The following is a 15,661-nucleotide window of genomic DNA, read 5'->3' as shown; positions in this document are numbered from 1 at the left end:
ATACTGCTGGACTTACACCTAAAAATGGTCCAGATTCTCAGCCTAAGCTCTGCCCTGCCTACGCTAGGGCCTCAAGCAAAAGTGCAACAATCAACTTAATATTTTAATATTTTAAGGTCCTTAAACATGGCTGATTATTAGCTTGAGCTATGTCACTACGATAACATTTTTATAGGGAAGAGCCTGAGGAGCAGAGTTGGTCCTGTTCCACAACATCTGTGTTGTAAATGTCCTGTGGATTTAACTTCCTTCCTGGCACAGAGCAAAGCCGCCCACTTAAGATGTACACCAGCTTTGTCACGTGAGAAGCCAGAAGACCTAGGAGACGCTTAGTCTTCATGTCACCATCCTCTTCAGAAACCTTCAGCGGTTCTCAATTTGCTATAACATCAAGTCTAAATTCTGTTTCGCTTTCTTTACTTCTTAAGAAACTAACATTTATTATCTGTAATGTTTAAATTTTTACAATGACCATAAAAATCAGCAATTAAGTAACATTTTGGAATCTGTTGTCCTGCTTAGAAAAGTAATACAAGCTCATTGAGAAAATTCTTGTCTTTCAAGTCCCTTCATAATCTGACCCCTCCCCTCAATCTTGCCTTGTTTCCTCAGCTCCTCATCTTGTAGCCTCTACTCCAGAAAGACCATCCTCCTCACTTCTGCACAAATACTCTGGACTCAGGTCCACAGTAGTGCCTTTGACTATATTGCTCAGGCTTAAAATGTGCTGTAATCTCTTCTTCACCTGTCCACATCTTCCCACTCCCTAAGGCCCAGTTCAAGACTAACCTTCTCCCCTGGAGAGGTTATAGTGTGTAAAAGATTAAATGGATTTATGAGATTATAATCCATATCACACCCTGTAGTTTCTCTTCAGAGAATTGTGAAGGCCTAGGAAACCAAACAAAGGGATCTCTTAAAGTGACTTAAATTGATCTTTAGAGTTAAATCCATTGTGGTGTTAGAATCAAACATAGTAACCACAGAAACTGCATTTTCAGAGGCTCAGAATGGGAGTCAGACAGGTTGTCATCTATCTTAGTGCAAAACTTTGATGGGTATCCATCTTCCATTCTTAGAACTATCCCCCACCCACCCTTTCTTCTGCCTTCTGGAGGTGTTTCTTCATTTTATGTGAAGATATAAAGAGCACACTTTGAGGAAAGGAATCTGTTGGTCCAAAAAATACCCAGAACGAATGTTTTACTAAGTCGCACGACAGAGCAGCAACTCTCAAAGCGTCCACTTGCATCAGAATTACCTGGGAGACTTGTTTAAAGCGAGAAGCTCCAATTCCCAGCCCAGACCCCTGGCTCTGAATCTCAGGGGTCGGGAGGGGATGTGAGACTGCATTTTTGAACTCCTCAGTTGATGCCATTTTACACTAAAGTTTGAGAATCACAGTGATAGTCTGGTTCAGGTGTCTCCAAACAAGTAGAATCAGACTGGAAGATATTTGTTCTCTGTAACGTATATCTAATATTCTGTTTAATGTTTTCATGAGCAATGTGTAGCTTTTATGAACCAATAAAGTACACTGGAAATTTGAATACGAAAATGTGTGATCATAATGTGAAACTCTATAGACCTCATCTTCGGCTTGTTAAAAGGTAGAACAAAACCCTAAATGGCACTTTTAGAACACAAGCCCAGAGGCCAAAAAATACTCTTTTTTAAAACCAAGAACTTACACACCCTTATGCCTATGGTAAAAATGGATTAAATTATGTAATAACTGCAAAGTATTAAATTAGAAAAAGACTTCAATTTGGATGTCAATTTATATTATTTAAGCCAATCATGATTGAAGCATTTAATAGAATCAATACACTTTTGTCACATCATTCATAAGAGTATGCAAAATGGAATATTTGTCTTTTCACTTAACTTTACAGGTCTTGAGGCTGTCACAAGAGTTCGAACAATTAAGTCATTTTACTGTAGGGAGAAAGACTCCAGCTGATAATTTAATTACAAGTGAAAATATCTGTAAAGATCTTGTGTCTCACATACCAATTTTGGAAGTAGAGATTCAAAGCACAAAGGAAGAGAAAGTGGAACTCTGGTAAATTGAGAAAATTCATGTCACATTAATTATTTGGGGGGTACATTTTATTGGCTTGATCATTATAAGTATTTGACATTCATTTCCAAATGATGTGCGTGGAAAAATTAGTTATAAGCATTCCCCAAAGAGTTTGTCTTTTGATATGTTATATTTTTTAACTGTTTTTCTTGCTTTTGAAGATAAATATATGCACCTTTTCTTTTTGTTGAGGAAGATTAGCCCTGAGCTAACATCTGCCACCAATCTTCCTCTTTTGCTGAGGAAGACTGGCCCTGAGCTAACATCCGTGCCCATCTTCCTCTACCGTATATGTGGGACACCTGCCAGAGCATGGCTTGACAAGTGATGCATAGGTCCATGCCTGGGATCTGAACCAGCAAACCCCAGGCCACCAAAGCGAAACGTGTGAACTTAACCACTGCACCACCAGGCCAGCCCCAATAAATACATGCTTTTTATAGAAAATTTGGAAAGCAGGGAAAAGTATAAGGAGATTATGGTAACCCATAATTTCTACCAGGAAGAGATGTTAACATCCTAATTTTTCTTTTTTGTTTTTTATCTGTACACATACATATATATGGTTTGTTTTTTTTTTTACATAATTAAGACTATACTCTTCAGAGAGTTGTGTTTTTTGCTGTTTTTATTTAACATTGTATCTTATAATTGTTTTGAGGACGTTTTTCTTTCTTCCTTGTTTCTTAATCTTGCCCTCTAACTCTTGTATTTCTACTTTTTTTCACCAAAAGTATCTTTCACAGAAACTTTTGAGGCTTGGGCAAATGCATTACTCTGTTTTGGCACAAAAACAAATGCAATAAAATTTTGTCTGGGCAAAAGCCCAGAACTAGACCATCGAAAGGAAACAATAGATATCAATTTTGACTTATCTACCTTACTAAAGGATAATCATTAATGAACTGGGAAAATATGGTCTTGGTGTAGTCATATTTATGTCTTTGCAAATCTTCTACAATAGAAGGAGATTGTTTTTCCGCTTTGGGGCCCCTGAATTTTATGCCTACTAAAAAATTGCTTTTACCTTTAGAGTGGGCTCTGAGTCCAAGATTCACAGTCGTGAAACCCCGTTGCAGAAGTGGGAAGAGCATATTGGAGAGACTGTGGGGAGCAGGTGTGATAGTGGTCGGAAGACCAAACAGCCGAGAAGCTGGGTCACAGCATCTAGGTTTGCTGTAGGGAAAGAAGAAAGTCTGGTTCTTGAGCACTGGAACAGTGTATTACAGGATTTCTGAGGGAGATTGTTCTAGTATCTCTATATTAGATGAATTGGAGAGGAAAGACAGACCAAGTAATCCAGATATAAGCCACTGATGAAGAGATAGGGGCCTAGATTGACTAAGAGGCAATGGAGAGGAAATGGCCAATCTGAATGCTTTTCAGAGAAGGAGTTGACATTAACGATCAAAGCTGACAAAAATCCACCCAGTTGATTTGGGATAACTGGCAGGAATACTTGCCACAGGGAGCAAGGCTGTGGCCTTAATTCATTTGGAGGTGGGGGACGTTGCCATGAAAAAGATACTGGGCTTCTCTATAAAGAGCTTCTTGCTGTCACCCGTTTCCACAACTTGGTCCAAACTGCTTCCCATCCCTGGGACTGTGAGAAGTCTATATATCTTCCTATGCTTCCCTTTCTCCTCTTCTCGTAATGTTCCCCTGCTTGCTTTTCTCCTGTGCCCCACTTCACAGACTCCACTTATCTCAGAGCCATCACACAATCACATTCAATAATAAATTGAGTATCTACCGTGTGCCAGGTACTGTAGGTAGATACTGAGAATACAAAATAAGACGCAGTTCCTACCCTTATGGTACATAAAGCCTGATGGGGGAAGTCAGACAGTTAAACAAGGGAATATTGGATACTAGAGGAGAACAAAGGAGGGGCCCCAGCTCAGGCTATAAACCAGAAAATATTCTTAAAGGAAATGGCAAACTGAGCCCTAAAGTATGGGTAATCAAGAACCAAGCAAAGAGATGGGAGAGTAATATTCAGGGGGATATGACATGTGCAAGGGAAAGCATGATTTGTTTGAGGACCTAAAAGTGACCTCAGTGCTGCTATATAGCATAGAATGTGAAGAGAGGAAATGGGGACGGAGATGATGAGAATGAAGAGGTAGTCAGGGAGTCCATCATGAAGGAACACGAATGCCTCCATTAGGGAGTTTGACAGTAGGAAACTACTGCAGGGTTTAGTAACATAGGAGAGACAAAAACAGATTTGTGCTTTAGAAAAATCACTCTGCTTGCTGTGTGTGAAATTGATTGTGGATACAAGAACTAGGATAGCAAGACCAGTTAGGAGGCTGTTATTGTAATCTAGGTGAGAGATGATGGTGTTTGTGGGGATGGAGAAAAGGGAATGGAATTGAGAGGAGGTAGGATGAACAGGACTTAGGGATTGATGAATATAGGAAGCAAGGAAGAAGGTAAGGTAGGTAGAGGCTTGAGTATAGGAACAAGCTAAGGAAGACTTCTAAGTTTCTGATTTGATGGTGTCATTCACTGAGTTAAGGAACATAGTTTTGAGGGAGGAGAGAACATATTGACATGTCTTTGGAACAGTCATGTGGGGATGTTCAACAAACAAGTAGATTTATGGGTTTGGAGCTCAGGAGAGAGTCCTGGGCTGGAGAGAAATTTGAGAATCATCAATAAGTAAATGGTCGCAAAAGTCATGTGATAGTTGAAATGGTCCCGTATGTTGCTTAATAAAAGCACCTGAAGGCAGAAACCTAAGGAAAACCTCTCTATAAGAGACAAAAAGAGTACCCCCAAAGGTGACTGAGACAAAAGAGCCAGAGAAATAAAGTCAGGAAAGTGTGTGTCACAGAAGCCAGATTAGAGAGTATTTCAAGAAGGAAGGAATAGTCGATAGTGTCATATACTGTCAAGCATTCAAATAAAATAAGGGGAAAAAAGTGACTACTACATTTAACAATAAGAAGGTGATTGAGGACTTTAATAAGAGTACTTCCAATGAAGGGCAGAAAACATTGCTTTCCAGATCCCATCTCCTGGGATGGTGAATGGGAGTGAACTAAGGAGGGCATAGGGGATGAGGAAGTGAAAATGCAGAGTATAGATAATGCTTTCCAAAAGTTTTGGTTGTGAAGGGGAGAAGAGAATACAGAGCTGAGGTAAGGGGAAATTTGTGTACGCTTAAATGTTGGTGGGAAAGAGTCCCCAGATGGACCGGTTAGGATTCAGAACACCAGGAGATGGACTAGCCTTGGTCAGGAGGTAGGCCGCCTTGTCCATCGTAGCAGGAGGAAGAATGGGAAGATCAACAGAGGTCCAAGTGAGTTTTTGACTTGAGAGGGACTCAGAGGACTTATTCAAGTATTTCTGTGTCCTCTGTGAAGTAGGAAGCAAAGCCATCTGAGGAAAGTGAGAGAGGAATAGAACCATTAGAGTTTATCACAGTGTGAAAAAAGTTTGAAATAACCACTGTGCAGAATGGAAAAGAAAGCTGACTGCGCAGAGCAGGTAGTGTTGAGGCCCAGTTATGGCCAGAAACCCTGAATTTGTATGGCATCTATCTTTGGGAGTATGTGACATTCTTTAGCAACATTTAGTATAGGCATGAGAAGACAGCTGGATTTATCCAGAATTGAGGTTTTGCTGCCTGAGTGCAGTGGAAGGACAATGGGGCAAGAGAGTTGAACATTTTATTTAGACAGTGATTAAAATAATGAACTCTAGACTCCACATTGGACAATGAAGCAAGTAAAGGGAGCTGACAGAAAAAGAGACTAGGAATTGAAGGTACTTATGATTGCACTGAGAACAAATTATGTAAAAAGAAAAAGCTGGAATCTGGATATCCAATTTTAGTATTTCAGAAGTGAAGCAGTTACTGATGATATAACCCATAGTGATGTTATACAAGTAGTTGGCAAAGTGGGAGAGACGAGAAGGTAATTGGAAATAAGGAGACTGAGGAAGTGAGATGTCAAGTTGGTGGGTGATCTCTATGGACCTTGGATTCTTCCAGGATGATGGCAGGACTTGAGGTGAAGAAGACGCCAGAGAGCCATGAGCCAAAATCTTCAATTGAAGAGAAGTAGAGAGTGTTACAGCACGCCTAGCATGGTCCCATGCACATAGAAGCTGCTCAGTAAGCCAAATTGATTGATTCTTGTAGTACATCTCTTCTACTAGATTTTAAGCTACTTTAAGATAATGGACTATGTCTTGTTCTTCTGTTGTTTATAGTGCTTTTGTTATAGAGTAATGGAATCTTAGAATAGGAGGGACCTGCAGGAGATCTTCTAACCGTGGTTTTCAAACTTCTACCTTCCAAAACTTTAGGAGCTCTATAGAAGGGGCTCAGAAACGACCTTGGGAGATGAAGAGAGACTGATGAGTGAGACCATGAGCCCTCCGCTCCCATATCAGCCGGAGAAGATCCACTTTATCTGTTTCATATGTGGAGTTCTATGTAAGATTTTACTTCAAGAAAGGGTCCACAGCTAAAATAAGTTTGAAAACCACTGGTATTTAGCTAAGTCTTCTCTTTTCACAGAAGAGGGCTCTGAGACCAAGAGAACTGAGATGACTATTTCAGTCACAGTCACATACTTAGCAAGTTATTAGCAGGACTACGTGAGGTCCCAAATCTCCTAACTCTGAGTCAGGAGAAGTTACCACTTCATCTGCTTTGGAGAGAACATCGTCACAAATATCCCAAGGACAAGAAGGTGCTGGGACACTTGTTTTTTAGGTCAATGAGCTTTATGGTGTTAAAAAATTGCTCAGGACTGACTTAGTCTCTGTATGTGCACAACACGGGAGAGGGATAGGAGGAAGAGTGAAGCCTAGTCCATCTTGTTCTGGACTGTCTCCAGTGTCGAGAACAATGCCTGACACATAGGAGGTACTCAAAAAATATTTGAATGAATGAAATTTTTGCCCTACTCCCATTATGTACTTTCAGCTGAACCCCAAGTTGTACTTCCAATAGCAGCCCCAAGCTTCCAGAGCCCAGCTGATCTCAGCCTGGGTTTGCTTCATTAGGAAGCTTGAGCCAGAACAGCTGGTAGCTTCTTCTTGCCCTTAATGCCTAATGAGCTTTATTTTTTCTAACACACTCTCATTCACCGTCCCATTGTATCCTTACTACCTTTATCAAGAATTTTTTGATATATGTTCAAGTTGATTTTCATTTCCAGTTCAACTTGACAGTGAATTTAGATCCATTTCACAGACTGATGTATTTTTCCTCTTTCTCCAAATTATTCCTTCTTCAGTCCAATCCATTCAGTGAATAGTCCCTCCATTTACACAGTTGATCAAGCCAAAAACTAGGAGTCACCATTGGTTCCTCCCCACCTCTAACCCATCAACAAATCCTATCAGTTCTACCATGAAAATATAAAATATTTAATCTACCTATTTCCATCTATATCTCCACTGCTACTACTCTACTCCATGGCACTAGTATTGCTCACTCGGACCTATCACAATACCTTCCTAACTGGCTTCTCTGCTTCCATACCTCTTTCCCAATCCATTCTCCAGGGAGCAACCAAAATGGTCTTTTAAGAATGCAAATTGAATAATAACACTCCCTCTCTTAAAAACCTCTCAATGGCTTCCCATTGCACTTAAAATAAAATCTAAACCCTGACCATGACCAATAAGGCCCTCTGAGATTTGGCCTCTGCCTACCTCTCCAATTCCATCTTTGTGCCATTCCCCACCTTGTTCATCATGCAGACTTTCAGATCCTCTGCTTCCCTCCTGCTTTGCCTGCTCCTTAACCCTTGGCCCTATTCTATTCTAATTCTAACTAGTCTATTCTCCATTTGTATAAGTTTTTCATTTCAAGAATGTTATATAAATGTAACCATGCAATATGTAATCTTTTGAGGTTGGCTTTTTTCACTCAAGCTAATTCTCTAGAGCTCTTCTAGGTTAGTGTGTATCAGTAGTTGGATCCTTTTGATTGCTGAGTGGTGTTCTCTCTGTTGTTTGGATTGGGTAATTTCTATTGTTCTGTCTTCAAGTTCACTGATTCTTTTCTCTGTCCCCTCTATTCCACTGTTGATTCCATCCATTGAGTTTTTCAATTTTGGTTATTGAATTTTTCAGTTCAAAAATTTCCATTTGGTTCTTCCTTAAATATTCTATTTCTTTGCTGAGACTTTCTAGTTCTTTTCTATTTTTTTTTCTTTTCTTTTCTTCTTCTTTTCCCCAAAGCCCCCCAGTACATAGTTGTATATTCTAGTTGTAGGTCCTTCTGGTTGTGCTATGTGGGACACCACCTCAGCATGGCTTGATGAGTGATGCCATGTCCGTGCCCAGGATCTGGTGAAACCCTGGGCCACTGAAGCAGAGCACGCAAACCCAACCACTCGGCCATAGGGCTGGCTCCTCTAGTTCTTTTCTGAGACTATTTTTTCATTTGTTTCAAGTGTGTTCATAGTTACTCATTGAAGCATTTTTACAATGGCTGATTTAAAATCTTTTCCAGATAATTCTTGATTTTCTCATCTATTGTTGCCTTTTCTCATTCATGTTGAGATTCCTTTGGTTCTTGGTATGATGAGTAATTTTAGATTAAAAATGAATATTTTGGGTATTATGTTATGAGGCTGTAGATCTTATTTAAACCTCCTGTTTATATGGCTTCTTCTGACACCAATCTGGCAGTGGAAGCTGGTGCTCTCTCATTACCACCCCAGGTTGGGTAGAAGTCCAGGTTCCCCACTCAGTCTCCATGGACACCCAAGGAAAGAAGGGCTCCTCATTACTGCCAATGAGGATGGGAGTTCCTACTCCCCACTAGGCCTCTGCTTATACTGTTCTGACTGTGAGGGGGAAGAATGCCTTGTTATTGCTCCCCCCTTTGCCCCCGTGATATCATGAGGAGGATGGGTATGGGTGGTCTTGTTACACTGGGTGGTGGTGAAAGTCTTGACTCTCCATAGGCCTCCTCGGACATCACCCCAGTGGAAAGGGACAAGGATGCCTCCTTACTGCCAGGTAGGAATGAAAGTCCAGACTCCCCATATCTGTTACTGCCTGGCAGGGATGAAAGTCCCTGCTCCCTATTGGCCTCTGACACCACCCTAGTGGGGAATTTTGGGTGTCTCATTATAGCCTGGTGAAGGTGGAAGTATAGGCTCCCAGCTTGACCTTTGCTGACATGGGTGGGGATGGGGACCACAGTTTTTTCTGTGGTGTTTGACTGGAGAAAAGTGAGTATTGTCCAAAAGGTTTTTTCTTGCTTGGCTTTCCATTTCCTGGTCTTCTATCTAGTGAGAACAGGCTTTCGTCTGTGCTTCTTGGTGTTGTCTGGGTTGCCAGCTTCTTCAGCTCCAAGTCCTGGATATATGAGGCCAAAAGAAAACCCAGGACACTCAGCCATGTCATTCCTCAGGTCTGGAGTTTCCTAACTGGTCTAACTTCTTTCCACCTTTCAGAGTCTTCTTATGTTTGTTTTATATATAACGCCCAGGGTTTTTAGTTGCACTTGGTGGGAGAAATAGGGAAAAGTATGTCTACTCCATCTTCCTAGAAGCAGTTTTTCCATTTTTAAAAATATAACGTAAATGTTTGCATTTTCCCAGTCTTCAAGTGTATCTAGCTTTTATTGGATTAGGAAAAGGAAAAGGGTTTATGGAGGATAGAAAAAAATCATTGTTATTTTATCAGAAATTTATTTTTAAGACATTTCACTCTATCTCCTATTGTTGTGAATCATTTGAATATATCATCTTTAAAAGACTGCTGAGTTCAAAATAAAATATTTAATTCTTTTTATATACAGTGTTAAAGGAATTTTAAAAGGAAAAAAACTTCCCTAGACACAATTTTTCCCCTGTTCCCTTCTGGTTTATATATATATTTTTTTTCTATAGTATGTATTATGTTTATATACCTATACATACATATATATTGTTTATTGTTCCACCATTTTACTTTAATAGGTATTTTTCATGTTGATGAATAGTCTCTATACCACTTTCAGGTTGATTTAACTTTAATCCTCTTAGCCATTTCCATGTCTCCATTTAGTCACTGTTTTAAATAGCATGGTTATGAGCATTATTATACATTCAGCTTTTTTCTTCTTCTGAGTTATTTTATGGCAGTAGGTTCATTGGTATGCAATTATTCAGTCTGAAAGGATCTGAACATTTTTATGGCTCTTGATCTGTATTGCCAAATTGCTTTCTTGAAGAATTTGAGCACCAACTATAATTTGTGAAGCATGCTGTGCTAGGCTCTGAGGTACCTGAAACAAGATTAAGGGAATAAAAACAAAATTGGCATGTTTGTGTTCACTCTACTTTCCATCCACACTCTCCAACATGCCGTCGGAGGTGCATTCCTCTGCTTGATGTACGTGGCTCATATGGTTTTCCTCCTTCCTCTCTGGCTTCTCAGCCTCCTCTTCATGCTCCCATTTCCCTGATTGTTTTCCTTACAAGTCTTTAGGCTCCTGTCTAGAATGATCTTCCTCCTCTCACTTTCCCCCTTCTCCCTGGCTCATCTCATCCAATCCCAAAGTTTCTGCTCACGTCCTTCTGTACCTGGATCTTCGCCGCTGGCATCTCTCCAGTCTACGTCCACATTCCCGCTTCTTGATCTACCATCCACATTCCCATTTGCCCCAGTCAGAAATCCAGGTGTCATCCATTATTCCTTTTTCTCTCTCACCTACCACATCCAATAAGTGACAAATCTTATCAATATTGTCTTTTAAAAATCTCTAGAATCCTTTGCTTCTTTCCGTTCCCACCATCCTATTCTAGTCACTGTTATTTATTTCGTGGGTCACTACAGCAGTCCCTCAACTGCTTTCGCTACCACACGGCATCCAAATGACCTTTCTAACGCGCGTTCTCTGTCTTACCTCTGGGCTGTTACCTCTCTTGTTTACTAAGTCATCTGACAACACCTTTATTTTTCCCTGTTCTCATCTATCCAACACCCCCCCAACATACATACACATGAGCAAGTGTGCACATAACTCCACCTTTACATTTCCCCAGCTGCGCCTGCTCATCCATCAGGCCTCAGATTACTTACTGCTTACTACGTACTACTACTTAAGTACTAGTTTACTTACTACTAGATTACTAATCACTTGTTTACTTACTCTTATTTCTCCTTAAATTGTAAGCTCCTTAGGGCAGGAATTATGTCCTGTCGTAGCCCTAGTGCCTCCCAAAGTGCCTGGAGCTTATTGAACTACTATTTTTTTTTAATCTTTATAAGCTGTGTCTGCCCAATGCTATACTAAAAGTTGAAAAACTCACTTAAACTGGTTGTTCGGGTGTCAACAAAAATCCGTGAGGGGTCATCTTCCTGAATGTGAGAGAAAAATATGACTCATTTGTTCTAAAAGTTTACTTATAAGAATAAGCTAATCGCTCTGCTGTAGCGTTCAAGTTGAAAATCTTATTTGCAGCACTTGACTGGTAGAGTTTTGTTCTCCATATTCTGCTACACGCTGTATAGTGAGCGTTTTGATAGTTTTTTTAATCATTATATTTGCATCAAGTCCTGAACTAGGAGAAAGCCAGCAGAAGGAAATAGCAGAGGAGTCAGTAAAGGAGGGCACTTTTCCAAGAGAGGGGCAGAAGGAGGCGAGCTCACAGCAGAACCGAGATGTGAACCGGGAAGAACAGCAGTTGCCCTTGAAGCCTGAGGAAGCCATGAGGCTTAGAGAAGAGCTGAGCCGTATAAATCAGAGCCTCCTTCAGTCTCAGAGCTCTGGGGATAGTTCAGATGACGCTAGTGCCCAGGTAGGTGCTGTAAACACGTGCCCTGACTGGGTCCGTTTCCATAGATCGGCTGTGGATATAAGCATAATTTTTATGTCATCATTAGTGTGTATTTGTTGAGCAATACCATAACCATGGCCCGAATGGTAATAAAATAGCAACCAAAATCTGAACTAAGCCGTCAATTGATGCACTTTGTAACACAGGGTTCTTAGTTTCCATCCAGCTCAGCAGGAAAAACTGCTGATTGGCTGCCCTGGGTAGGTGGGTTGGAGAATGGCAGGATTTGTACCACATTTTCTATTCCTGGTATCTAGCTTAGATGCACAAGATGCTTTGTTTTGTTGGAGAAAAGACCACTGACTTGGAATTATTTTAAATATGGCTTTTGCTACTTACTAGAGATCTGCCTGCAGGAGAAATAAAGGGAGTGACTGCCAGCCACGCCTCAGTTCTTATACCTCAATCTTACAGGATCCCTCTTGTACAGATTAAGATTTCCCTACACACACCTTTCTAGGAATTATTTCGAGATCCACAGAGGGAGGCCTTTGTACTCATGAGTAAACCAACTTCGAAAGACTGATATATTTGAAAAGTGATTCAAGTATACATTTAGAAAAAAAGGGAGAGTAACGGTAAAGGAAGTCAAAAATATATTTGAAAAGAGGTTCAGATACAGTGTTTGAAAACTAGGCAAGTCACAGTAAACAAGGAAACTATACACCTGAAAGAAGATTCAGATACATTTGAAAGGAAAGGTCGTCAGTCACTGGGTTTGTTCAGAAGACTCAAAGGAAGTGTGACATCAGATATTCAAAAAGAGGTTAATTTGGGGGCCGGCCTGGTGGCATAGTGGTTAAGTTCACGAGCTCCACTTCAGCAGCCCAGTGTTCACAGGTTCGGATCCCAGGCACGGATCTAGCACCACTCATCAGGCCATGCTGTGGCAGGCATCCCACATATAAAATGGAGGAAGACAGCACAGATGTTAGCTCAGGGCCAATCTTCCTCAGCAAAAAGAGGAGGATTGGCAGCAGATGTTAGCTCAGGGCTAATCTTACTCAAAAAAAAAAAAAAGTTTAATTCTACACATCCTAGACAGGCCCTTTTTTGGGCAGTGGGCCAGTGTAGGAGGCATGGGCAGAGGCTAACACTGAGGTCATGAGGATTGTAAAATCTTTGCTTATGAGCTTAAAATGATCCATGTACTTTTAGAATAATGATATTTGGAGTATGAGAAGTAACTCTCTGGTAAATTTATTAATTTTCTTTAATTTACCCTTTCCCATTGTTTGAAGAATCATTTCTCAATACCCAGGCAGGAGGTGAAAACTATTAAATATGTAAAAATTCTGTGGGAAACCTGGGAGAATAGCCACTTTGTGAAAGGACGTATAGTCCTAAATACCACATAGCCTCTTAGGCTATTATTCTTGCATATTTCAGTAATTTTTTTCATAATAATGGCTTTGAATTATTGAAAGGAGTGTAAGTTGCTCTTATTCACTTATTCAACCAATATTAATTGTGTATCTATGATGTGTCAGGCCCTGTGTTAAGGCACATACAGCAGTAAACAGGTGTGGGCCTCATGGGAAAAAATAACATACTCGTATTTTGAACTTCACATTTCCCAAAGCACCATCATACACACTATTTCATTTTCTTCTTTAAGCTGGCAAGGAAGAAAATACATTTTAGACAGGTTTTTTTCTGTAATGTACTGTGCAGTGATAATTTCAGAACTTCTTTCTGTGTATAGGGTTCTTTGACCTCCTGATGGCTATAGATTGTTCTGCTTTTTAGTTCTTGTGTATGTGTGTAGTTTTTTGGTCTTCAGCCCTGTTGCCAGGTTGGTGTCTGGTTCCTAGCTGCTATCCATGTGTGCTGTGTCTTCTAGTATCAACGTGCAAACCTAAGCAACTACAGGCTGAGACGAGATATCAAACTTTAAAGAATGCTTATAAATGGCAAATACATAGAAAAAAGAACCGTGAGAGCCTCTTTCATGAGTGTGTGAGCTCTATTGTTCATATGTATTTGTGACATCATCTGGGCTGCTGATGGCCTTTGGGGGCTTAATGTCTATATTCCAGATGAGGTTGTGATAGGTGATTTCGAGATATTACTTTCCCAGTATTCTTGAAACAAGCTGGAACGACCATTAATTATCTCAATTTTATCTGTTTAAAACCTAACTTCATGTTTTTTCATAACATTATTGAATATTTACTATGCTCTAGGCACTATACTAAATACCCTGTTTATATGAAGCAATACAATGAGGCAGGAATATTATTTTTGCCATTTTATCGATGAGGAAACTGAGGCTTTACAGAGGTTAATTAGCCCAAAATGACACATTGTGGCAGAACCTGGGTCTGTCTACTCTAGAGCTTGACCTTTTAACTGCTATGTCATTTGCTTCCAATTGCTGAGAAACTCAAAGAAAGAACACAGTTCTCATGTCAGGCTAATTTCCTAAGGAAGGCTGGCAAGCTGACTCCCCAGCGCTCTCTCTGTTGTGGATTATCTTGGTGAATTCATCCAGGGTTTGGCCCTTAAGCTTGCAGGCTTAAAAACTTGATGTATTAGCCCCCTAGATTAGATCTGTGTCTTGTGGATAAACTCACATTAAACCAAACTTTCAAGACTACTGGGTAAAATCAAAATGTCAATTAGTTATTCTTCTGTAATAATTAATTATAAATATCCCTTGTTAAAGGTTACTGTTTAAATGAACAGTTGCATTACCTGTAGAGAGCTAAGAAAGACAAATCAAAATCTGAAGGATGTTTGATGAATAGGGAGCCAGAACAAGTGGACTTAGTTTGATAATTGACATATTCACAGATTATGGTGGCCTGTTGCATCTGCATTCACTGGATAAGAATATTTAAAGCTAGTAGTGTTTAACTCTGTTTCCACAATAGGAATGATCTTGTCATTGGGACCAGCATATGAACTTGGTTTGTATTAAATTTTTATTTTATTAAGATAATATTTTAAAATATTAAAAGCTAAATTTTAGGCCTATAAAATTAAGGTAATTCATGCTGGTTCCAACTTTAATTCTTAAGGTATTATAAATTCTTTGAGATGGAAGAGATATTAGGCATCATCTGGTCTTATGCTTTTACTTTGCAGATGGGTAAACTGACACCCCGAGAGGATAATTGCCTTAATAAATCTGTTGACTGATCAAGAAAGGACCCCTATGTGCTTTACTTGTCCCTCTTAGCAGCCTGAATGGGTCTTTATGCCTCTGCAGTAACTTCCTACCAGGAAGTAATTTACATGTTGGCAACTTGATTGGCTGCCTGGTAGCTTCTTTAATAGTTGCCTTTCTTGAAAATAATTTGCATTTCTACTCTGGCAAGCTGACTTTACCGGAAAATGTAGGCAGGAGCAACTACTGTTCTGGCTTTTCTCATCTTCAGAACAGGTGAAAAACTTCTGTACTTTTGTCCCGTTGATTAAATGGGGTGATTCTCTTGCATACTCTGTTTTGGTATGGTAAATGGCTATCTAGGCTGGTGATTACGTATTAATTGTCGAAAGCTGCTGTATAATGATTAAATCAGAAGATAGAGTGGTGATAGGGCTTTCCAGGCTTCAGGAGAATGCTTGTTTTCAGGCGGAAGAAGGCAGTTAAAGGAAAGCAAAGTCAGGTGCATGATCTGTAATGGGTAAGGTGACTGAGTGCTCGCTCTGTGCTGGGCATTGTGCTCAGTGCTTGAATGCGTTATCCCACTTCCCCTTTACTCCATCCGGCGCTTATCATTATTATCCCCATTTTAAGATGAGGAAAATGAAACGGAGA

The 15,661-nt window shown here is 40.0% G+C and overlaps 1 protein-coding gene across 21 annotated transcripts in view; it reads left to right on the top strand.

Annotated features, from left to right (window-relative positions):
• The window catches only part of CCDC30 (coiled-coil domain containing 30), a 135,402-nt gene that overhangs the window by 64,621 nt on the left and 55,120 nt on the right, over nucleotides 1-15,661 (top strand). Inside the window, exons 1-3 of one of the 21 annotated variants that reach the window (XM_014867306.3) lie at nucleotides 1,927-2,065; nucleotides 6,093-6,215; nucleotides 11,613-11,856. The exons of 16 other annotated variants lie outside the window; for them this stretch is intronic. In XM_014867306.3, coding sequence (XP_014722792.2) covers nucleotides 6,196-6,215; nucleotides 11,613-11,856 — 264 coding nt within the window. In that variant the 5' untranslated portion in view covers nucleotides 1,927-2,065; nucleotides 6,093-6,195. Of the gene's footprint in view, nucleotides 1-1,895; nucleotides 2,066-6,092; nucleotides 6,216-6,419; nucleotides 6,540-11,612; nucleotides 11,857-15,661 lie in introns of those variants that run through there. 4 more of the 21 variants (XM_070510146.1, XM_044770532.2, XM_014867307.3 and 1 more) reach the window with 4 other exon arrangements.

Source organism: Equus asinus, chromosome 5 (genome assembly GCF_041296235.1).
Source record: "Equus asinus isolate D_3611 breed Donkey chromosome 5, EquAss-T2T_v2, whole genome shotgun sequence".
Taxonomy (NCBI): Eukaryota; Metazoa; Chordata; class Mammalia; order Perissodactyla; family Equidae; genus Equus; species Equus asinus.
This window is presented reverse-complemented; position numbering and strand designations above follow the sequence as displayed.